The sequence below is a fragment of the Globicephala melas genome, chromosome 6 (assembly GCF_963455315.2).
Source record: "Globicephala melas chromosome 6, mGloMel1.2, whole genome shotgun sequence".
Classification (NCBI taxonomy): Eukaryota; Metazoa; Chordata; class Mammalia; order Artiodactyla; family Delphinidae; genus Globicephala; species Globicephala melas.
This window is the reverse complement of record NC_083319.1, coordinates 55,713,219-55,738,959: the sequence shown is the minus strand read 5'-3', so window position 1 is coordinate 55,738,959 and position 25,741 is coordinate 55,713,219. Positions and strand designations below refer to the sequence as shown.

At 36.4% G+C, this 25,741-nt stretch overlaps 1 protein-coding gene across 6 annotated transcripts in view; it reads right to left on the bottom strand.

Annotated features, from left to right (window-relative positions):
- Positions 1 to 25,741, bottom strand: part of LOC115863861 (tyrosine-protein kinase JAK2) — a 377,772-nt gene that overhangs the window by 32,816 nt on the left and 319,215 nt on the right. For all 6 annotated transcript variants that reach the window (XM_060300897.2, XM_060300898.2, XM_060300896.2 and 3 more), the window contains 5 exons: positions 16,458 to 16,603; positions 6,097 to 6,418; positions 5,196 to 5,315; positions 3,202 to 3,359; positions 1,025 to 1,136 (listed from right to left, as the gene is read on the bottom strand). In XM_060300897.2, coding sequence (XP_060156880.1) covers positions 1,025 to 1,136; positions 3,202 to 3,359; positions 5,196 to 5,315; positions 6,097 to 6,418; positions 16,458 to 16,603 — 858 coding nt within the window. The remainder of the gene's footprint in view (positions 1 to 1,024; positions 1,137 to 3,201; positions 3,360 to 5,195; positions 5,316 to 6,096; positions 6,419 to 16,457; positions 16,604 to 25,741) is intronic.

The following is a 25,741-nucleotide window of genomic DNA, read 5'->3' as shown; positions in this document are numbered from 1 at the left end:
TAAACAATACTCGATTTAGTATTTTCTGGTATACTTTATTTTTGTTTTTCCAAAAGATAAATTTCTTGAAGCAGAGTTATAGCATAGACTCCCTGATATTTAGCCCTCATATTATGCTGGGCAAATACAGTAAATATAAAAAATATATGCATTTTGATATGATAATTGAATATAATAGACTGTCATATATGACAGTAAAGATACTGTGAAATTAGGATAGATTATCAGTATTTTACAATGTTAAAGTCATGGAGCAACCTACTTTATGTATTGTATTTATGGACAATTACTCCACTTTACATATGCTAAATATAAGATGACTGCTTTTTATAAAAATTAAAAACACAATCCTTACATTCTCTAATTTTAAAAAGATAAATTTTGTAAGCAGCTACAAAGTTTCTCAAGATTTATACCATGAAACTGCCTTATAAGTGATAGTATCTTTTTAGATAATTTTGGATAGTAAACAATCTTAGCTGAGATCCAAAATGATCTGTATTAACAGTGAGATTTCCTTGCAGTTTTACATTTAAAACATACATTGTAGATCATTATTCTTAATATTGGAAAACCACTAGTTAAAAGTGCAATAATGTCTCTTTCTTTGTTATTACCCTATTTCACTCTAATCCTATAACCATTATCTGTAAAAGGAAAGTTTACTTCTGATTTATTTAGTTCTACATGTTTTGGTAAAGATATGCATTTTTGTGAAAAAAGAAACTTCAAGAGACTTGATGAAAGTTAACACACTGGTAACACCCAAACATCAAAAAAACAAATTCCAGAAGATAGTAAGATATTACAAATAATTTTTAACATAAGTCCTAGAAATTATATCTTGTTTATGAAGAATAGCTGAGGTAAATTAAGTTTACTTAATTGCTAGTTATCATATCCAAAGCCATCATATCCAAAGCCATCATTCTGAGTATTAAAAAGGAAATATGGTAGATATTACAAAAGGGAAATTATATGCACTAAATAAAGATGTTACCATTAATTAGTGTGACATACTAACCTCAACAGCAAAAGTCAGAAAATATTTATTAAAGTCCTTAGGACTGCATCGAAGTACATAGAGTCCAGTCTGATTACCAGTTTTCTTCAGTTTACTGATGGCAAAATCCATTCTAAAGGTAAAGAAGTAATTTGCATGATAATGTAGCAAGAACCATGACATTATGACCAAAATGTCATCTAAAAGTCGAAAGTCAAATCTAAAACTCTCAGAATTTTTAGAAGTCTCCTCTACTTTATATTTTTATCAATAATCTTACAAGGAAAAATATTAAAGTACCAAGCTATTTTGCAATAAATTCAAACCGATTCAAGGGGCAATTATATTGCTTTAAAAACAAAAGGTATTATAAGACATACAAAATCACAAAGAACAATTCATTCATATGAATTTTCTGCCTTCTGATTTCAAATTTAGTATTTTAAAAACCATAATCTCGGGCTTCCCTGGTGTTGCAGTGGTTGAGAGTCCGCCTGCTGATGCAGGGGACACGGGTTCGTGCCCCAGTCCGGGAAGATCCCACGTGCCACGGAGCGGCTGGGACCGTGAGCCATGGCCGCTGAGCCTGCGCGTCCGGAGCCTGTGCTCCACAGCGGGAGAGGCCACAACAGTGAGAGGCCCGCGTACCACAAAAAAAAAAACATAAACTATACAAACAATATGTCATAAAACACTCATGTCTCTTCTACCACAGCAATTGCTAATATAAAAATTTGTGCATCTTTAATATAATACCAAAGTCTAATAGAAGACCCATGACAAGCAACAAAGACTACAAATTTTTAAAATTTGCTACATGTTTAACTGAAGCTGCACATCTTGAAAGAAATGCAATCTACATGAAAGCAAGAGTTATCTGTTTCACTTATTACTGTATTTCTCATACCTAAACCAGTGCCTGGTGCATATCAGGTACTCAGTAAATGTTCTACAAATAAATGAAAGAATGGATGGATGGATAATGAATGAATGGATAATGAATGAATGGATGTAGGATTTTAAAAAATACTGAATATGTAAATTATAGAATGTTCAAGTAGTGCAACTTTTTCATATCAACTGTACTTCTTAAACAGACATTAGGTATAGGCCAAATCAGTCTTAAATACCAGTCAGGACATGATTTCTCAAATAGTTAAGGATAGGTTAAGGTAAAAAACGTATGCTCAAAATCCCAGATTGTTTCTTCTGCTCAAGTCCTTCAGACCTGGTGCCAATCATAAAGCACATCCTGGCTGAAAGATAACTAGGACTTGGGGTAAATAGATGTTGTGCATGATAGCTGGCTTTATCAGTGTTAAAGTAAAGGTTTACAACTGTGTGTATCAACACGGTAGCTAGTAGCCACATGAAGCTATTTACAGTTGACCCTTGAACAACGTGGGTTTGAACTGCAAGGGTCCACTTATTCGCAGATATTTTTCAATAGTAAATATTACAGTACTGCACAGTCTGTGGTTGTTTGAATCCAAGGATGCAGAGGAACCACTGATACAGAGGATGGACTATAAATTATATGTGGATTAACACCTTGTGTTGTTTAAGGGTCAACTGTAAATGTAAAGTTATTAAAATTAAATTAAATTAAAAATTCAGTTCCTTAGTTGCACTAGCCACATTTTAAATACTAAATAGCCACATGTGGCTAGCAGCAATTATTAAACAGCACAGATATAGAACATTTTCATTTTCATCACTGTGGAACATACTGCACAGAACTAGTCTAGAAATATGGACATCATATACATTTTGTGTTCAAAGCTTTCAGTAGAAGGAGATGGATTATCCAAAAATAATGATGATTATCAAATTTTGCACTGTGGCTCCTCTGCAGTATTTCCAAATTAATGAAACATAAATTGGAAGGTTTTAAAAAAAATTAACACCGAAGAATTAATTAAACACACCTAGGGAACTAAATATCAAACTTATACAGCAAGTTAGTATTATAGATTGGGATACAGATGGTAAGTTATATTCTAAATAATTCTAATTATTATGTAGTCTGATTGGAAATAGGCTTTCATTAAAAGAAAAACAATTTCTGTCAGATTAAGATAATATTTCTTTCCTAAACTTCCTAAACCTAGGTATATCATTCTGTTGTGTAAACTCTTCTATGTAAATACCTCATTTACTTTAAAAAAAATTTTACTTTTAAAGTCTGTATTACTCACGAAATTGGGCCATGACAGTTGCTTTGTATATTTTCAAGCACCATTGGAGGTGCTACTTCTTTACAAAGATAATGATGTGCATCTGCAGTTAACCTGTAATATCCATCAATTAATGACACAAAAGACAAAGCTTCTCTTAATGACATAAGTTCAATTTCCTAAGAGGAGAAAAGAAAAAGAAGAAAATTATTTTCACTCCATGTTGTTAGATAATTCTTCTAAATTGGTTTCTTCTAAATTGCTCAAATGTCTTTTAAGGCTCCCAATTACCCAAAGTGAATTACAGATTCTTGTGTCTGATATTTAAGGCCCTCTCAAATATGAGTTTATCATGCCTTTCTAGTTATAGTTCACTCTACACCCATAATTTTATTGTATTTTCCAATACACCTATTAGACAAATGTGCTAGTCATCTTAATTATAAATCTATCTAATCTGATATAAAAGTTTGTATTAATTAGAAATACTGAAAAAAGTTGAAGGTATGATCAACTCCCAGAAAAACAAAAAGTTGTATGTACAAGAATGGACATGTGATCACGATATAATGCTTGGCTCAGCAATATTTAGTCACAATGAGAACACAGAGTATGGACTTATATCAAAAATTATAATAAGGAGAGAACTGTGTGAGGTATCTGAACTACAAAAGGTATCTAGCTAACACAAATAGGCCATAAAAATAGGTACTATAAAAGATACCATAAACAATGTTAAAAGACTTGGCAAACTGCAAACCTGTACAACAAAGGATTAATACCTAAGAAAAGGAAGGCATGCTGACGAAAGTGAGTTGCAAGTTTTATAATTTTGGTCATAAAACCCTGAAATGGCCTGGTAGGTAAGTTATATAGATACTTAAGTTAAATAAACAAATAACATTAATATGACGTTTAAGCCCCAAGTACAAGAAATATCTGAGTTAGAAAGAAAACAGAGCCAGAAAAATAAGCAATTTAAGAGCAGAGTATAAAGGAATTCATTTCTTCCCTTTCAATTAAAGTAAGTGGGGTGTCTGAAGCTATTCTGTTTTATTTTATTATTTTTTTTTGGCTACGCCATGCAGCATGGGGCATCTTAGTTCCCCAACCAGGTATTGAACCCATGCCCCCTGCAGTGGAAGCACAGAGTCCTAACCATGGACTGCCAGGGAATTCCCTCTGAAGCTATTTTAAAAAAGAGAAGGGGTTAATCTTTTAGAGTCAAACATGTCTCACAGTTTGGGTAGGGATCACTTGGGATTGGTTTACATTTTGTTATATAAAGAGGTGGTATGACCAGAATTACGTACATCTCTATTGGTAAAAAAGATTATACAGTTGTTCCTCCATCCCTCTGCATCTATCTCTCCCTCCACAGATACCAAAATCCGTGGATCCTTAAGTCTCTTATATAAAATGACATATTATCTGCATAAAACCTACTTACATCCTCCCATATACTTTAAATCATCTCTAGATTACTTATAATACCTAATATAATGTAAATGCTATATGAATAGTTGTAAGTTCAATGTAAATGCTATGCAAATAGTTGCCTGTACATAGTAAATTCAAGTTTTGCTTTTTGGAACTTTCTGGAATTTTTTTTCCTGAATATTTTCAATCTGCGGTTGGTTGAATCTGTGGATATGGAACCCACAGATACAAAGGGTTGACTGTAGTGAGGAATGAGCATTACAACAGGGAACTAGCACAATTGAGGCTGGGGGTGGGGGAGGAGAGGGCAGGAGGTAACTGGTGCTTTTTCTAATTATGAAAATGACTGAAAAATACATTAACGTACAAGATAGTCTACGGGAAGATAGTGTTGGTAGTGATACAAAAAGATAGATGTAATCAAAAAGCTTACTAAATTGTTGTTTATGTTTACAGCTCTATTTAAAACTATAATCAACATCCCTACAAGAAAGTAACTTTGGTATTAAGATTCTGAAATACTTATTTCTGACAACTGTAAGACATAACCATTATTAATGATAAAGCAAACTTACTAGACTTTTACCATCTTGCTTATGAATAGTTACAATTCTGCTTTCATTTGAGCCTTCTTGGTTTGCTTGTTTAATACTGACATCAATAATATCAGGAAAATCACAATATAACTGTAAATCCTGTAATTAAGAGCAGTTGATATTAAAAACAGGTAGAATTTATGGAGCCATTTTAAAACAAGACTCTTATGAAGGAGATTTCATTCCAAATTCTTTTTTAAAAATATTGATACCAATAGATTAAGCATTAAATGGGATTCTCTCCCCCAATAATGTAACCCTAAAACTACACTGTATCTTGCTTTCACTTAAAAATGAGAGCATTAAAGGGTGCCAGGAATCTAAAGAGTGCTATAGTACCCTTCAATCCAATCAACATTAATAGAAACCATTGCCAGAAAATTGAGTTTACCAAAGAATGAAGATAAAAAATATATATATATCAGATAACATCCTAAGAACCACATAGATATGAACAAACTTAAAATTTGTAATGCAAACAAAAACTAAATTATTTAACAAGTATACATCATAAAATCAATGAAAATTAATCTTTTCGAACTAATTAAATTTCATGATTGTGCTTCATACTATCAATAATAGTAAAAGGAAAAAAGGAAGAAAACTACCTTAAACATCACTCTTAGAATTCAAGAGTGAAACTACAAGAACACCATTACTAATTATTTAGTCATAAAAAATTAAATTAAATGCCATTTAAGAACAATGGGAAAAGAACAATAGGGTATGACCTTGTTGGCATCACGTTATTAAAAACTTCCATTTGTATCAATGGGAGAAGAGAAGTGCAAGACCATGTTTCAAATGACTAAAAGTACTTTGCTTCTACTGCCATTCTACTTAAATTAACAAAGAATGAGAACATATCATTGAGGATTACCTGTTCTGTCAGTGTCTCACTTTCTTTATGTTTCCCTCTTGACCACTGAATTCCACCGTTTCCAGTTATTATAATGGTTGCAAAAATCTCCTCACCTGAAGGACCTCTTCCAGGTTCTTTTACTTCAAATTGCTCTGTGTAGAAGGCAGACTGAAGAGTTTCCAGATTTATAAGATACTTAAGTTTCAAGTTTCTGGCAGTGGCTTTGCAATGGCTGAATTGCTCAATAAATCTGCGAAATCTGTACCTTATTCGCTTCCTTGTCAAAATATGATAGTCTTGGATCTTTGCTCGAACACATTTTGGTAAAAATGTCTTGTAGCTAGGGGTAAAGAGCACACACAAGAGCAGAACAAATTGGAAAACAAAATTAAAAGAGAAGTCACCAACTTTCTCCGTAATAAGTAAACAGCACAGTAGTCAAATGGAAAAAAGTGACACAGCCACCATCCATACAGTATAAAACCTTAAGGTTTTGTTTGATGATGTGAATGCCTTTACAAATTCTGAGTCACCATAAATTTTTAGAGCAAGAGATAACATTTTCTTCCATAATGAAATGAAGACATAGTCTAGTTAACATTGGAGTCTAAAAATTTATTTTCTCTGATTATCTTATATACCAGTTTTTGGCTGTACTCTAAAATGTATCTGAATTCTGGAAATTGTTACATTTTGTTAGATGCTACCGATATACATTAGGTAAACACACTTCTTTTGTATGCATTATTTTTCTCAGGCAAGCTTCAATAACTCCTAATAATTCCTTTGCAATCAAAACATTCCATTTGGAAATGTTCTGAATCTTTTGTACTTCCATCTCTATGTAAAATATCCTAAGGAAGGTAGATAACTTATTTCTCTCCTGCTCCAATGTCTCACAAATGAAAAACATTTTATTTCTGAAGGTACAACTATATTAAATTTCCATGCCTTCACATATGCTAATCCTCCTTCCCATCACCCATCTCTTATCTGGTTAGCTCTTACTCATTCTACAAGTCTCAGCTCAAGCATCATCAAATCCAGGAAACCTTTCTGGACCTCTATAACCTCGTTAGATGCTACTCCCTTTGTATGACAGCATTCTGTGCACCATTCCATAATATCACTTACCACATTCTACCGTACCTGAGTGATGGAGCTGGCTAATGTTTAGAGATTATTGTTACATTTTAAGGATTATTTGTTAAATAGCACTGATTATTAAACAGTGATCATTAAAATTTAACTTAAATAAACTTACAAATTAAGTATATTTAAAATATAGGTAACGATTACTCAAAAGGCATCACTTCCTAATTATTTTACATTTTTAATTTTATTTTACATTTTACTACTATCTATGCTTTTGAGGTATAAATGTCTATCATATCCGAGTGGTGGAAAAGGTTTGCTATTCCTCATCTCTTTTCAATTCCGCATTCAGTAATGTCAGGTTGATACTCTGAAACTGGCCACAGAGAGGGTTTTTAAACCATGGATATCAGCAAAAATTACAAACAAATCAGACTTTTTTTTTTTTTTAAGAACTGGTTGTTAAACATTTACCAGCATACCACTGCTTACTTACTCCCTTTCCCTCTCTACCCTAATCCACTTAAGGAACTCTCAGTTTTGTACTCAAGTAGCCAAAGCTGCTGGAGAAAGTCATTTGACAAGGTAGGTAGGTTGCATCATAAATTCGTAATCACCAATTTCAAATAGGCTTTTATCACTGCCATCACTTTTATGACATTTCTCTGTTTAATTAATTTTCCCAAGTCCCACAACTATGTCCAACCCTCTCCAAAATCCTCAAACCTCCTAGCTTTCTTTTGCCTTAAACCTCAGCTACATTTCTCTTCACTTTCGGCAAATGACTTCACCTCTTTCTTAGGGAGAAAAAGTAAAAAAAGCTTCTCTAAGCAGAGATCCCTCAGTATCTTGCTAGCAAACTTTCATACATCTGCACTCATTCTCTCCTCCTTCCCACTTGTTACAATAAATAAGGTATAAATCTGTTAAAGCCATTCCTTTGACATGTACTTACCTATACCCCCTCTTTTCCTCTAATATATATCCACCCTCTGGGGAATTTTACCCTATATATTATTTCTCTTCTATCCACAAGTTTTAAAAATACTAATGTTCTTCCTATCTTAAATGTAAAATTTCCTTATCCCTCATCTTCCTCCAGCTACAGCCTATCTGGCTTCTTTTTGAAGTTTATATAGCCATTTCTATTTTCCTTCCTTCCATTTACTCCTTAACTCACCCCAATCTGGCTTCTGTTCCATCATTCCGTAGAAACTTCTCTTGCTAAAATCAAGAAAAACTTCCATGTTGCTAAAACCAAATTCCTTGTTCATTTTACTTGTCATTTTTCAGCAGCATCCAACACTGTTGATCATGCTCTCCTTGAAACTGTCTCCCCTTAGCTTTCCTGATTTTCTTCCTATTTCTTTGGCTACTCGTCAATCTTCTTTACAGGTTCAATCCCCTTTAGCTGGTGATAATTGTTGGAGTTCCTCAAGACTTAATTATGGGCCCTCTTCTCTTCTTATCTACACTTTCTTTCGCACTAGATACTCTATATGCAAATGACTGTGATATCTCTAGCTGTAGCCCAGATCTCTAAGCTCCAGACCCATATCTTCCACAGTCAAGTCAATTTACCCTTATAACATGGATGTCTCAAAAGTGCCTCAAACAATGTGTCAAACCAAACTCATGAGTCCCCCTAACGTCCTCCCCGAAAGATCCTCTTACAGCATTCCCTATCCGAGTACACAGCACTACAGTTCCCCTATTTCCACAAGCCCTAGAAACTCAGGAAATCATCCTCATACCACCTCTCTATCAACCCCCACTATTCAATCCATCACCATTTTCCTTTGATTTTACCTTCTAAATATTTCTCTAATTTGCCCATTTTCCTCATTATTAACCCAATCAACTGCATCTCCTGGAGGAACTACTGCAATGGCCTTACTCTCTGGTTGACCCACATTTCCATTTTCTCTTCCAACCCTCTGATTTGTTTTCTACACTGGTGTGGAGTCATGGGGATCTTTTAAAAACACAAATCTAATCTTTTTACCCTTGCTTAATACTCTTAAATAGTTTCTTAGTGTTCTTACCCTTATCAACACGTTGCTAAGGTTCTACATAGTCTAGTCCCTGCCTCATCACCTACTAACTCTTTGAGCTCTAGCCATACTGACTCTCTTCATTCTTCCTATGGTCCCTTCTGCTACAAGGCCTCTTCCATGAGCATCTACTTTCCACCTCCAACACTTACCTCTCTCCACCCACTAAATTCTACTCATTTTTCAGATATCAAAAGTCACACTCCTTTCCTTTTCATGGCAATTATATATTTGTAGATAAACAGATATATAAAATTTAATGAAAGTCTTGATAGGATATAGGAGAGCCTCAGTAAGTGTAGGGGAAAAAAACTGAAAAGGTTTAAAAATACAATCAGAATACAAATGATTCCTACTTTATCTACTTCTGTCAAAAACTTTAGTTATACCAAGAGCCTTAATAAATTTGGATTACAATTTACATAAACACCAATGGCTACTTGATTTAACAAGGCTTTGAAAGCTTATCTGGACATAAAAAGAAGAGCTTAAGATAACAAACTACAAGTCTTTCCACTTTGATCCCTGGAATAAAGGACCAGACATACATCCTTTGCTAACACCACAGTAATGTATGATTTCTTAAATATAGTGAATCCACTTTGATGTCATGCTATCCGAACCAGACTTGTTAGAAACACTAAAATTTTTCAAGAGACATAGTTGTTAACTTTTGAAGCATAAAAACATTTTTCCTGATGTTTTTCTTATATTGAATTTTTAAAGTAGCCTAAAATTCAGGCTCTAAAAGTTCTGAAATTAAGCCTTGCCTTATTATACTATTTTTGTACCATAAAATGAAACCTGCATCTTATTATTACAATTGGAGTAGGCCACTGGAAACTCTAATATTTGCTTAGTTGTCTAGAAAGGGAGTCTAGTGATATGAGGTATATAATATACCTCAGTTGCTATGTAAGTGGCCTTGGCCCTGGCCTAGTGTTTGCAAATTCAGCAGGGTCTCCTTTAAACTCTTTCCATTTTCCAGCTCTCTTCTTCCCACCCTTTAGCAAACCTAGGATTTTAAAGAGCAGATGGAGAATGAAAACAGAAAAATCTTATTTGTTTCCTTTATTTTCTGCACTCCAATACCTAAGCCACAATGTCCAATTAGGAACTGGCATACAAAAGAGTAAGTATCTTATACATACACATGCACAAAGAGATGTACAAAGACATATTGATATATACAGGTACATATGTACACACAGAGGCATGTGCTCACAGACACAGATGCACCTAACACACAGGCATAGACACACAGAGATGTTATCTTACACGTATTTTTTTTTTAAGTCTGGGAAAGAATATGTTTTTAGTTATACTAGTCAGAGATCCATACTCTACTGGATATTTCTAGGAACAAAGAAGCTTATTTCATTCTGCCAAGAACTAATCATTCATCTGTTCTTCCATTATTCCTGAAAATTTTAAAAATGAGTAGAGTTCCTTGATTATTTCTCAGAAATGAGCTGGAAGTGAAAATTCGGAAAACATCAGTGAGTTAAGTTACATTAAGAAGTCAAGCAAATCAGGCATGTTTTTCCTTCAGTAGAGGCATAAATTATTTATCTAATATTAAAATATCATGGTACCAAAGACAAAGGAAAATACAGATAAATTAGATTACTTCAAAATTTAAACTCTTGTGCTGCAAATAATACTTTCAAGAAAGTGAAAAGAATCCACAGGATGGGAAAAATATTTGCAAATCATAAACAGGAGAACCTATATCTGGAGACCTGTATTCATAATATATAAAGAACCTTTACAACTCAATAAAAAAATTGAACTGTACAATTAAAATGAGTGAACTTTATGATATGTAAATTATACCTGAATAAAACTGTTTTAAAATATCATGAAATCTTATCAATATAATGAATATCTTCACAGTTTTAAAAGTAAAATAAAGGAAAAATGATGCAGAATTTTGCAGATGCATTTATATCCTGGTAAAGATAATCAGAGAAATACAATTTTTAAACATTCACTTGTTTTAGGACACTAGGTTTTGGACAATATTATGGTCTCCAAAGCATAAGTGTTCTATCATAGCTTAAGCCTAGAGATGGCTTCATATTTAAAAACTCATTTTCAGTGGCTCAAAGTTTCTGTTCTTCAACTGTGTTCCTTTCAATTCCTTCAGTTTCTATTTATTTATTTATTTTTTTGCGGTACGCGGGCCTCTCACTGTTGTGGCCTCTCCCATTTGTGGAGCACAGGCTCCAGACGCGCAGGCCCGGCGGCCATGGCTCACGGGCCCAGCCGCTCTGCGGCATGTGGGATCTTCCTGGACCGGGGCACGAACCCGTGTCCCCTGCATTGGCAGGTGGACTCTCAACAACTGCACCACCAGCAAAGCCCCTTCAGTGTCTATTAACGACATCTGAGATACTCCTTCCCTCACTCCGTTCTACTATGGTCTTGCTGTAGCAGGTATTCAATAAAAAGTTGTTAAATGAATGAATGAATGAATGAACGAATGAATAAGTTACTATCCTAAGAGGTGTTTGTCTGTATTTTAATAAAGATCAAGGCATTAGTGGAAAACAGAAATGTTTTCGTTTTTCCTTTAGATGTTGGAATCTTCAAGACACCTCATTGAGTTCCTGAAATCATACCCTATGGCCTGCACCCTTAGGTTAAGGACTACCAGACATCTGAAAATAAAACAAGAATACCTAAAACCAAAGAGGGAAACACAGAAACTGATAACCTGTAAATTGGGTATTTAACTGTTTTGAGGGCACTCAGCAAAGGAGGGACTGAAGCCAGTTATTGAGAAAAGGATTTCTAGGAATAAAAGGAATTTTAACCAGATCATGACGTCCTCAAACTTCTAATCAGGTAAGCATATAATATGTAAAACAAATGTTTAGTCTTCAAACTTCAAAAAAACAATCAAAGCATTCTTATAATAGTCATATATACCTTTAAAAAGAGTGGAAGTTTTATAGCCATTAAAGCTGGGCTGTAGGAGTAGTGTTTCAAAAAATCATATAGGCTTGACTGTCAGAATTCAATTTGCAGAAGAATAATTTGGAGAATGTGGATCACTTGTATAAGAATCTGCTGGATCTGTTATAAGATGAATAAGGTCTAAGGAGCTAATGTAAAACATGGTGACTATAACTGATAATACTGTAGTCTATTATTGAAATTTGCTAAGAGAGTAAAACTTAAATGTTCTCACCAAAAAGAAAAAAAAAAGAAAAATATGTGAGGTGATGGATGTGTTAATAAACTAGATAGAGGGAATCGTTTTACAATGCATATGTATATATACCATGATGTACACTTTAAATATCTTAACAATTTTATATGTCAAATACACCTCAATAAAGCTGAAATTTTAAAAAATCTCCTACAACACTTGTAAAAATTCATATTTGTAGGCATCACCTCAGATTTACTAATTCCAACTTCTTGGGTTAGAGCCCAAGAATCTTCTGTTTTAACAGGCACCTCAGGTGATACTAATTCAAGTAAAATATGGAGAAATACTGACTCAATTATTTATACAATTTGTGCTTACCAGAAATTATGTCTCCAGGTGTTTTTTTCATTCCTTTGAATTTACCTAGTCGTTTCAGAATGAATGAACTAAATAATAAATAGGTGTTGAACACCTATTGAAACCAAGCAGAACCTTGTGGGCTCCCACCCAAGTACAAAGGCTCCTCTTGTATATAAAAAAGCTTAAGTCTCCCAGGACTCCCTCAGTCACAAAGAGCAGGCCCAAGAAATTAATAATTAGGACAATAGAGTCACAGAACTTTCAGTGTCTGATGTACATTCCTGAGTTGTACAGATACTATAACTGCCACCAGAGGGGAAGAGCTAACTGTATGATGACCAGACTGTGACCATGACATAAGCTGCTCCATCTTGAGATGTACTGAATCTATGGCTAGCACAATTCCAAGAACCAGCCTCAAGAGACTGGGAATAACACTACTGCTCTTAATCATCTGTATCTTTGTGGGCTTCAAAATAATTGTAGCTTGTTCTACCCGTATATGTAAGTGGGCAACTAAAATTGCCAGCAAAGAGATGCTACAGACCCATGTTGACATCTTCTACTCTAAGAATACAGCACACCCTATGTCAGCATGAAGAAGTTACAGAAGACAGACCTTCACCCATAATCCCATAGAAATGGAATGATGTCTGACAGTGGGGATTTGTAGGCAGCTCTTTGCAGGAAGCAACCCTTTGCAGGAAGCAGCTCTCTGCAGGGGACCCCTTTTGTATTGCCACTTTAGCAAAGCTATATTTTAACTAGCCTCCAGCCCAAGCACATCTTTCAAATCTTTTGATCACCCAATGCCTCGCCTAACCTGTTGATACTTTTCTTAGATTTAAGAAGAAATGAAGAATAAGTAATTAAGAGATGATAAGCTCTTTTTCCCAGCTTCCCCTTCAGTAATCTCATGAGGAAACTGTGTGAAAAAGAAAGCATCTAAAGAAAGATCACTAGGAGTCGACAAACTCACATGCAGTGGGAGATGGTGAAGAATGTGACTCCTGCCTCAATGACAGACTGAGATTACTTCCCCTTTCTCCCTTTAAAAACTTTCATGGCCGAGCAGAATATTTGGAGGTGGTTGTGGGACACGAATCTGCATTCTTCCCAGGTTGCTGGCCTCCAGAATAAAGCAATCTTTCCATTCCTACAAGCACTCGTCTCTCAAGTATTGGCTTTCAAGCAGTGAGCAGCCAAACCCGAGTTCAGTTAACACTATGATATTTTCTGTAGTACTCCAACTCTTTCAGTAATTTCTTTTAATTATACAATAAATAAGTACTCAGAATGTAATGTACTACAGTTAGCATTGCTGTATGGTATTACTTGAAAGCTGTTAAGAAGGTAGATCCTAAGAGTTCTCATCAGAAGGAAAAGATACTTTTTCTTTCTCTTTTTTTTCCATCTACATGAGATGATGGATGTTAACCAAATCTAATGTGATAATAATTTCATTATTATGTAAGTCAAGTCATTTTGCTGTACACCTTACATTGTTACAGTGCTATATGTCAACTATATTTCAATAAAACAGGAAAAAGAAAAAGGAAAAAATAATGATTTCTTTTATCTCACAAAGTCCGCGTTACATAAGGAAGAAAAGTTACTCATACAATACTTAATTATTATGAAATCAAAAAATAAAATACCTAGGAGTAAAGTTACCTAAGGAGGTAAAAGATTTGTATTCAGAAAACAATAAAACACTGATGAGACAAAATGAAGATGACAAACAGATGAAAAGATATACCAGGTTCTTGGACTGGAAGAATTAATACTGTTAAAATGACTATACTACCCAAGGCAATCTACAGATTCAATGCAATCCCTATCAAAATACCAATGGCATTTTTCACAGAACTAGAATAAATAATTTTAAAATTTGTATGGAGACACAAAAGACCCCAAATACCCAAAACTTTTTTTTTTTTTTTTTTTTTGCGGTACGTGGGCCTCTCACTGTTGTGGCCTCTCCTGTTGAGGAGCACAGGCTCCGGACGCACAGGCTCAGCGGCCATGGCTCACGGGCCCAGCCACTCCATGGCATGTGGGATCTTCCCGGACCGGGGCACGAACCCGTGTCCCCTGCATTGGCAGGCGGACTCTCAACCACTGCGCCACCAGGGAAGCCCCCAAAACATTCTTCAGAAAGAAAAACAGAGCTGGAGGAATCACTCTACCTGACTTCAGACTATCCTACAAAGCTACAGTCATCAAAACAGTATAGCACTGGTACAAAAACAGACACACAGAGATCAATGGAACAGAAAAGAGAGCCCAGAAATAAACCCACAGACTTATGGTCAATTAATCTATGACAAAGGAGGCAAAACTATACAATGGAGAAAAGACAGTGCTCAGCAGTGCTGGGGAAATTGGACAGCTAGATGTAAAAGAATGAAATTAGAACATTCTCTAACACCACACACAAAAATAAACTTAAAATGGATTAAAGATCTAAATGTAAGACCGTATACTATAAAATTCCTAGAGGAAAACGTAGGCAGAACAGTCTCTGACATAAATTGCAGCAATATTTTTTTGGATCCATCTCCTAAAACAAAGGAAATAAAAGCAAAATTAAACAAATGGGACCTAATTAAGCTTAAAAGCTTTTGCACATCACAGGAAACCATCAACAAAATGAAAAGACAACCTACTGAATGGGACAAGATATTTGCAAATGATATGACTGATGAAAGATTAACATTCAACATATATAAACAGCTCACACAACTCAACATCAAAAAATAAACAACCCAATTAAAAAATGGGCAAAAGAACTGAATAAACATATTTCCAAAGAGGAAATGCAGATGGCCATCAGGCACATGAAAAGATGCTCAGTATTGCAGATCATCAGGGAAATGCAAATCGAAGCCACAATGAGATATCACTTCACACCCATCAGAATGGCTATCATCCCAAAAAAAAAAAATGCATAACAAATGTTGGAGAGGGAGGAATGTAAATTGGTGCTGCCACTGTGGAAAATAGTATGGAGGCTTCTCAAAAAATTACAATTAAAACTACCATAGGACCTAGCAATTCTACTCCTGGGTATACAGCCAAAAGAAACAAAAACACTAATTCAAAAAGATACATGCACCCCAATGTTCACAGCAGCATTATTTACAATTGCCAAGGTATGGAAGCAATGTAAGTGTCCACTAACAGGTCAATGAATAAAGAAGATGTGGTATATACATACGTACATACATACATACACACAATGGAAGACTACTCAGCCATGAAAAAGAATGAAATTTTGCCATTTGCAGCAACACGGATGGACTTGGAGGGCATTATGCTAAGTGAAATAAGTCAGATAGAGAAAGACAAATACTGTATGGTTTCACTTATATGTGGAATCTAAAAAATACAACAAACTAGTGAATGAAACAAAAAAGAAGCAGCCTCACAGATATGGAGAACAAACTAGTGGTTACCAGTTGGGAGAGGGAAAGGAGGAGGGGATACTATAGGGGTAGAGGGAAAAAAATGATTATGGGATTATATGAAATCATGTGTTTGGAACTTCTGAAAATTGTAAAGCACTATAGAATTTAAAGAATCATTCAATAAAAACAAAAACAACCCACACCAAAAAAAAGTATGGGCAAACACAGAAAACACAAATAACTTATATAAAAACTGTAACTGTTCATATTTATGAATATGGATTTACATAAGGAAATTACCTGACAGAGCTATAGATGTCCAGGGGCGTCTGATCCTTTTCTTTGGCTATTCTCATCATATCTAACACCGCCATCCCAAGACATTCTTCCTGTGTTTCATGAGTAACAGGTACTTTTATCCATCCATGCAAAAAATCATGCCTCCACTAAAGTAAAAAGAAAAGAAATTTAGAAGAAAATATCTCATTAGTTTCACTATCACAGTTTAATCTACTGTTGTATTTTAACCTATAACATAATTTCCAGAATATATGCATTTAAAAAGAACAAAAACTCCTCCCTTGATTTTGAAACATTTTGCCATAAAATTTTAGTATAAGTTCTTTTGCAAATTGAAACTGATTTAAATTGGGTTCCCAATTATAGAATATATTTATGACATCAATCTATTCACTGCTTATATTTTCAATTATAACTTCTACATCAAAATTACCTAAATTAAAATAGATATTAATTAAATATGTACTGAGTTCCAAATATGCTCAAAGCATTCTACTAAGGACTGTTTTGGCCTTAGTAACATGTGGCCACAGCCTCCAAGGAGACTAAAATGTAGGAGGGACGTGAAACAAGTAAACAAAAAATTATAATGACAGACACTGTATAGTAAGTACCACACAACAGATACCTTAGGAACATAAAAGAAATTGAGATTATATCCAGTAGGGGTAATTAGGGAAGGTTTCACAGAAAATTTTAAATTTCAGGTATTCTTTGAACATGAAGACATTTTTGATGAGCACAAAAGAGGATGAGGAAATAGAAGAAATGACACAAAAAGAAAGCACAAGGCATGTTCAGAGATGTGAAGTAGTTTGGTTGGGGCACACACCTGTAAGGGAACAGAGTGAATTAAAACCTGGAAAAGTAAGTTGGGGTCAGACTGCAGGTACCCTTCAATGACTTGATCCTAGAAGCAACACAGAACCATTTTCTTAAAAGCATCTGTTTCTTTTTTTTTTTTTTAAATAAATTTATTTATTTATTTTTGGCTGTGTTGGGTCTTCGTTGCTGCATGCGGGCTTTCTCTAGTTGCGGTAAGCGGGGGCTACTCTTTGTTGCAGTGCACAGGCTTCTCATTGCGGTGGCTTCTCTTGTTGTGGAGCATGGGCTCTAGGCGTGCGGGCTTCAGTAGTTGTGGCTCGCAGGCTCTAGAGCGCAGGCACAGTAGTTGTGGCGCATGGGCTTAGCTGCTCCACGGCATGTGGGATCTTCCCGGACTAGGGCTCGAAACCGTGTCCCCTGCATTGGCAGGCAGATTCTTAACCACTGTGCCACCAGGGAATTCCCAAAGCAGCAGTTTCTAAAGAATCTTTTCTTAAAGCATCAAGCCTGTTTCATTGGTAGAAGTAGCAATGACAGAAGTGCTTTAAGAAACTAAAGTATTCAAGGAGACTCTGTAAGAGGCTGCAGTAACGGTTCAGATATGAGATAGTAAGGATCTGATGTAGAGAACAGAAGACAGTAAAAGAGTCTGAAAAAACTGCTAACTTCCTAATTATATATAAAGAATGAAGAAAAGAGAAGTTCCAAGATTTTGATCTGGATGATTTAGGGGCATGGATAAAATCAGACTGGACATGTAATGGGGAGAAAGAAAGGGCTAGAAGGTTAAAAGCACCAATATTCTAAAAATAATAGCAATTTTCTTTATAAGAAAGGTAAAAGCCATAATATTGGCTGAAATACCAACCAAGGTTTAAACTAAATAAGAGAAATAAAGGATCTTCTATATTTTATATAGGTATCTCCCTTCTTTGCTATGAAAACATCTCATGAAATTAAAGTTTTACATGAATTAAAAAATTTTACTGAAAGAAATAAATACGCATTTAAAAGTATATTTGTTTAATATAATATGATATCACTTATAGGTAGCATCTAAAAAACAGGGTACAAATGAACTTATCTACAAAAACAGAAATAGAGTTACACATGTAGAAAACAAACTTACAGTTACCAGGGGCTAAGTAGGGGAGGGATAATACAGGAGACTGGGAATGACATATACACACTACTATATATAAAATAGATAACTAATAAGGACCTACTGTATAGCACAGGGAACTCTACTCAATACTCTGTAATGGCCTATATGGGAGAATAATCCAAAAAGAGTGGCTATATGTATATGTATAACTGATTCACTTTGCTGTACCTGAAACTAACACAACATTGTAAATCAACTATACTCCAATAAAACAATTTTTTTAATATATTTAACTTTCTATTAACAAATTAGAAACATTTTTGTATAAGAAAATATATTACTTAAAAGACACAAACCATGAAATAACCAGTATTAACCAAACAAAGGCCTAAATGTTTGTAATACAAAATTAATTCATAGAAGGAGTTAGATTTCTTTTTGCTCAATTTCAAATACTTATTTCACCACATATTTGAAAATATGTAAGTAAGTCATTCTGATTAAGAAAGAGCTACAGATTAGTAATGACTAGGTAGATTATTTTTAATAGCTTGCTTTTGTTTCATATACTATGTAGGACCAGAGGATAATAAATTCTGTTTATGAGGATATTCTGTGGAACTCATGACCCAAAGATAAAATTAGTGAGAGCAGTGCTAACAAGATAATCAACCAAATATCCATTAGAGAAAAGTTACAAATGAAATACAGTCCCAAATGCCAAAGCATATTATCTTAAACCAGCCTTCTTACTTCCTACAGTATGTATCAATAAAAATTTTGTTTAATTAAAACTGTAGAAAAGTAGTTTTTCATATGGGTAGCTGAAAACAACATTTGAACCAAGAAATTTTATCTGCATTCAGCCAGAAAAATAAGAAAACAGTTACAGTCACAGAATCAAAGATGAACCAAGAAAGAACACAAAGTAAATATCCACTTTTTGGCTGAACATACATGAATTAATTAAAGGTTACTCACATGGCAACAGTATATTTATCGGCTGAGTAGACAAAGTTGATGATATAAAGACAATCTTCAGTAGAAATATGAATTTAAAAGGGCCATCTCGGGACTTCCCTGGTGGCTCAATGGTTAAGAATATGCCTGCCAATGCAGCAGACACGGGTTCAAGCCCTGGTCCGGGAATATCCCACATGCCACGGAGCAACTAAGCCCGTGAGCCACAACTACTGTGCCTGCGCTCTAGAACCTGTGAACCACAACTACTGAAGCCTGCACGCCTAGAGCCCGTGCTCCGCAACAAGAGAAGCCACTGCAATAAGAAGCTCGTGCACTGCAATGAGGAGTAGCCCCCGCTCACAACTAGAGAAAGCCCATGTGCAGCAACGAAGACCCAACAGCGCCAAAAAGGACCATCTCACTTTTAGCTTTTATTTGCTTACTGCTTCCAAATCTATCTTTCTACAATACTGTCTTTTATACTGTGCTTTAAAAACTTTAGTGGCTGAACTATTTTTTCAGTTATTTTATAATGTCAACGTTTTCTTACAATCTGGTGATATCACTGATCAAATCTGCTATATTTAGTCTATAATATGCATAAAGTCTAACCTGATATCAATACAATCTGAGAATAAGTTAATTATTACCTTATTTATTTTCTAGGCATGGATTTAGAGAAATAGAAACATTAAGTAATAGAAAATTGCATGTGGTAGTGTGTAGACACAATTTAGGATTCTACTGTGAAATTATTTTGCCATCCTAAATAAGAAAATTCCTCCTAGGAAGACAAAACTGGAAATAACCCATAATTTTTCTAGATCAGAAGTATGAGGGGGGACCTTGAAGATGGCGGAAGAGTAAGACGCGGAGATCACCTTCCTCCCCACAGATACACCAGAAATACATCTATATGTGGAACAACTCCTACAGAACACCTACTGAAGGCTGGCAGACCTCAGACCTCCCAAAAGGCAAGAAACTCCCCACGTACCTGGGTAGGGCAAAAGAAAAAAAGAAAAAACAGAGACAAAAGAAAAGGGACGGCACCTGCACCAGTGGGAGGGAGCTGTGAAGGAGGAAAAGTTTCCACACACTAGGAAGCCCCTTCGCGGGCGGACACTGCGGGAGGCGGAGGGAGGAGCTTTGAAGCCGTGGAGGAGTGCACAGCAACGGGTGCGGAGGGCAAAGCGGGGAGATTCCCGCACAGAGGATCGGTGCTGACCGGCACTCACCAGCCCGAGACGCTTGTCTACTCATCCACCGGGGCGGGCGGGGCTGCGAGCTGAGGCTCGGGTTTTGGTTTCGGACTGAGCGCAGGGAGAGGACTGGGGTTGGTGGCTTGAACATAGCCTGAAGGGGTTTTTGCACCACGGCTAGCCGGGAGGGAGTCCGGGGAAAAGTCTGCACCTGCAGAAGAGGCAAGAGACTTTTTCTTCCTTCTTTGTTTCCTGGTGCGCGAGGAGAGGGGTTTAAGAGCGCTGCTTAAAGGAACTCCAGAGACGGGCGTGAGCCGCGGCTAAAAGCGCGAACCCCCAGAGACGGGCGCGAGCCGCGGGTAAAAGCGTGGACCCCAGAGACGGGCGCAAGCCGCGGCTAAAAGCACGGACCCCAGGGACAGGCGGGAGACGCTAAGGCTGCTGCTGCCGCCACCAAGGGGCCTGTGTGCGAGCACAGGTCACTATCCACACCCCTCTTCCGCGGAGCCTGTGCAGCCTGCCACTGCCAGGTTCCCGGGATCCAGGGACAACTTCCCCGGGAGAACGCACGGCGGGCCTCAGGCTGGTGCAACGTCACGCCGGCCTCTGCCGCCGCAGGCCCACCCCGCACACAGTTACCCTCCCTCCCCCCACGGCCTGAGTGCGCCAGAGCCCCCGAATCAGCGGCTCCTTTAACCCCGTCCTGTCTGAGCAAAAAAAAGACGCCCTCCAGCGACATACATGCAGAGGCAGGGCCAAATCCAAAGCTGAGCCCCCCAGCTGTGCGAACAAAGAAGAGAAAGGGAAATCTATCCCAGCAGCCTCAGGAACAGAGGATTAAAGGTCCACAATCAACTTGATGTACCCTGCATCTGTGGAATACATGAATAGACAACGAGTCATCCCAAATTGAGGAGGTGGGCTTCCAGAGCAAGATCTATGATTTTTTCCCCTTTTCCTCTTTTTGTGAATGTGTATGTGTATGCTTCTGTGTGAGTTATTGTCTGTATAGTTTTGCTTCCACCATTTGTCCTACGGTTCTATCCGTCCATGGTTTTTCAAATCTTTTTTCTTAATAATTTTAATTTTAATAACTTTATTATACTTTACCTTCGTTCTTTCTTTCCTTCCTTCCTTCCCTCCTTTAGACAACGAATCATCCCAAATTGAGGAGGTGGTCTCTGAGAGCAAGATTTATGATTTTTTCCCCTTTACTTCTTTTTGTGAGGGTGTATGTGTATGCTTCTGTGTAAGATTTTGTCTGTATAGCTTTGCTTCCAACATTTGTCCTAAGGTTCTATCCGTCCCTTTTTTTTTCTTTTTCTAAATAAGTATTATTTAATTCAATAACTTTATTATACTTTATTTTATTTTACTGTATCTTCTTTCTTTCTGTTTTTCCTTCTTTCCCTCCTTCCTTCCTCCCTCCCTCCCTCCCTCCTTTCTTTCCTTCTTGCCTTCTTTTCTTCTTTACTTCTTTCTTTCTTTCTTTCTTTCTTCCCTCCTTCCTTCCTTCCTTCCTTCTCTCCTTTCCTTCTTTCTTTCTTCATACTTCTACTAATTCTCTCTACTTTTTCTCCCTTTTATTCTGAGCCGTGTAGATGAAAGGCTCTTGGTGCTCCAGCCAGGAGTCAGGGCTCTGCCTCTGAGGTAGGAGAGCCAACTTCAGGACACTGGTCAACAAGAGACCTCCCAGCTCCACATAATATCAAATGGCGAAAATCTCCCAGCGACCTCCATCTTAACACCAGCACCCAGCTTCACTCAACGACCAGCAAGCTACAGTGCTGGACAACCTATGCCAAACAACTAGCAAAACAGGAACACAACCCCACCCATTAGCAGAGAGGCTGCCTAAAATCATAATAAGGCCACAGACACCCCAAAACACACCAACACACGTCAACCTGCCCACTAGAGAGAAAAGATCCAGCCTCATCCACCACAACCGGGCACTAGTCCCCTCCACCAGGAAGCCTACACAACCCACTGAACCAACCTTAGCCACTGGAGACAGAAATCAAACACAGCGGCAACTATGAACCTGCAGCCTGCAAAAAGGAGACCCCAAACACAGTAAAATAAGCAAAATGAGAAGACAGAAAAACAAACACCAGATGAAGGAGCAAGATGAAAATGCACCAGACCTAACAAATGAAGAGGAAATAGGCAGTCTACCTGAAAAAGAATTCAGAATAATGATAGTAAGGATGATCCAAAATCTTGGAAATAGAATGGACAAAATGCAAGAAACAGTTAACAAGGACCTAGAAGAAATAAAGATAAAACAAGCAACGATGAACAACACAATAAATGAAATTAAAAGTACTCTAGATGGGATCAATAGCAGAATAATTGAGGCAGAAGAACAGATAAGTGACCTGGAAGATAAAATAGTGGAAATAACTACTGCAGAGCAGAATAAAGAAAAAAGAATGAAAAGAACTGAGGACAGTCTCAGAGACCACTGGGACAACATTAAACGCACCAACATTGGAATTATAGGGGATCCAGAAGAAGAAGAGAAAAAGAAAGGGACTGAGAAAATATTTGAAGAGATTATAGTTGAAAACTTCCCTAATATGGGAAACGAAATAGTTAATCAAGTCCAGGAAGCACAGAGAGTCCCATACAGGATAAATCCAAGGAGAAATACTCCAAGACACATATTAATCAAACTGTCAAAAATTAAATACAAAGAAAGCACAATAAAAGCAGCAAGGGAAAAACAAAAAATAACACACAAGGGAATCCCCATAAGGTTAACAGCTGATCTCTCAGCAGAAACCCTACAAACCAGAAGGGACTGGCAGGACATACTGCAGAGATGAAGGAGAAAAACGTGCAACCAAGACTACTCTACCCAGCAAGGATCTCATTCAGATTTGATGGAGAAATTAAAACCTTTACAGACAAGCAAAAGCTGAGAGAGTTCAGCACCACCAAACCAGCTTTACAACAAATGCTAAAGGAACTTCTCTAGACAAGAAACACGAGAAGGAAAAGACCTATAATAACGAACCCAAAACAATTAAGAAAATGGGAATAGGAACATACATATCGATAACTACCTTAAATGTAAATGGACTAAATGCTCCCACCAAAAGACACAGATTGGCTGAATGGATACAAAAACAAGACCCTTACATATGCTGTTTACAAGACACCCACTTCAGACCTAGAGACACATACAGACTCAAGTAAGGGGATGGAAAAAGATATTCCATGCAAATGGAAACCAAAAGAAAGCTGGAGTAGCAATTCTAATTATCAGACAAAATAGACTTTAAAATAAGGACTATTAGAAGAGACAAAGAAGGACACTACATAATGATCAAGGGATCAATCCAAGAAGAAGATATAACAATTGTAAATATTTATGTACCCAACATAGGAGCACCTCAATACATAAGGCAAATACTAACAGCCATAAAAGGGGAAATCGACAGTAACACATTCATAGTAGGAGACTTTAACACCCCAGTTTCACCAATGGACAGATCATCCAAAATGAAAATAAATAAGGAAACACAAGCTTTAAATGATACATTAAACAAGACGGACTTAATTGATATTTATAGGACACTCCATCCAAAAACAACAGAATATACATTTTTCTCAAGTGCTCATGGAACATTCTCCAGGATAGATCATATCTTGGGTCACAAATCAAGCCTTGGTAAATTTAAGAAAATTGAAATTGTATCAAGTAACTTTTCCGACCACAATGCCATGAGACTAGATATCAATTACAGGAAAAGATCTGCAAAAAATACAAACACATGGAGGCTAAACAATACACTACTTAATAATGAAGTGATCACTGAAGAAATCAAAGAGTAAATAAAAAAATACCTAGAAACAAATGACAATGGAGACACAACGACCCAAAACCTACGGGATGCAGCAAAAGCAGTTCTAAGGGGGAAGTTTATAGCAATAAAAGCCCACCTTAAGAAGCAGGAAACATCTCGAATAAGCAACCAAACCTTGCACCTCAAGCAATTAGAGAAAGAAGAAGAAAAAAACCCCAAAGCTAGCAGAAGGAAAGAAATCATAAAAATCATACCAGAAATAAATGAAAAAGAAATGAAGGAAACAATAGCAAAGATCAATAAAACTAAAAGCTGGTTCTTTGAGAAGATAAACAAAATAGATAAACCACTAGCCAGACTCATCAAGAAAAAAAGGGAGAAGACTCAAATCAATAGAATTAGAAGTGAAAAAGGAGAAGTAACAACTGACACTGCAGAAATACAAAAGATCATGAGAGATTACTACAAGCAACTCTATGCCAATAAAATGGACAATCTGGAAGAAATGGACAAATTCTTAGAAATGCACAACCTGCCAAGACTGAATCAGGAAGAAATAGAAAATATGAACAGATCAATCACAAGCACTGAAATTAAAACTGTGATTAAAAATCTTCCAACAAACAAAAGCCCAGGACCAGATGGCTTCACAGGTGAATTCTATCAAACATTTAGAGAAGAGCTAACACCTATCCTTCTCAAACTGTTCCAAAATATAGCAAAGGGAGGAACACTCCCAAACTCATTCTACGAGGCCACCATCACCCTGATACCAAAACCAGACAAGGATGTCACAAAGAAAGAAAACTATAGGCCAATATCACTGATGAACATAGATGCAAAAATCCTCAACAAAATACTAGCAAACAGAATCCAACAGCACATTAAGAGGATCATACACCATGATCAAGTGGGGTTTATTCCAGGAATGCAAGGATTCTTCAATATACGCAAATCTATCAATGGGATAAACCATATTAACAAACTGAAGGAGAAAAACCATATGATCATCTCAATAGATGCAGAGAAAGCTTTTGACAAAATTCAACACCCATTTATGATAAAAACCCTGCAGAAAGTAGGCATGGAGGGAACTTTCCTCAACATAATAAAGGCCATATATGACAAGCCCACAGCCAACATCATCCTCAATGGTGAAAAACTGAAAGCGTTTCCACTAAGATCAGGAACAAGACAAGGTTGCCCACTCTCACCACTGTTATTCAACACAGTTTTGGAAGTTTTAGCTACAGCAATCAGAGAAGAAAAGGAAATAAAAGGAATCCAAATCAGAAAAGAAGAAGTAAAGCTGTCACTGTTTGCAGATGACAGGATACTATACATAGAGAATCCTAAAGATGCTACCAGAAAACT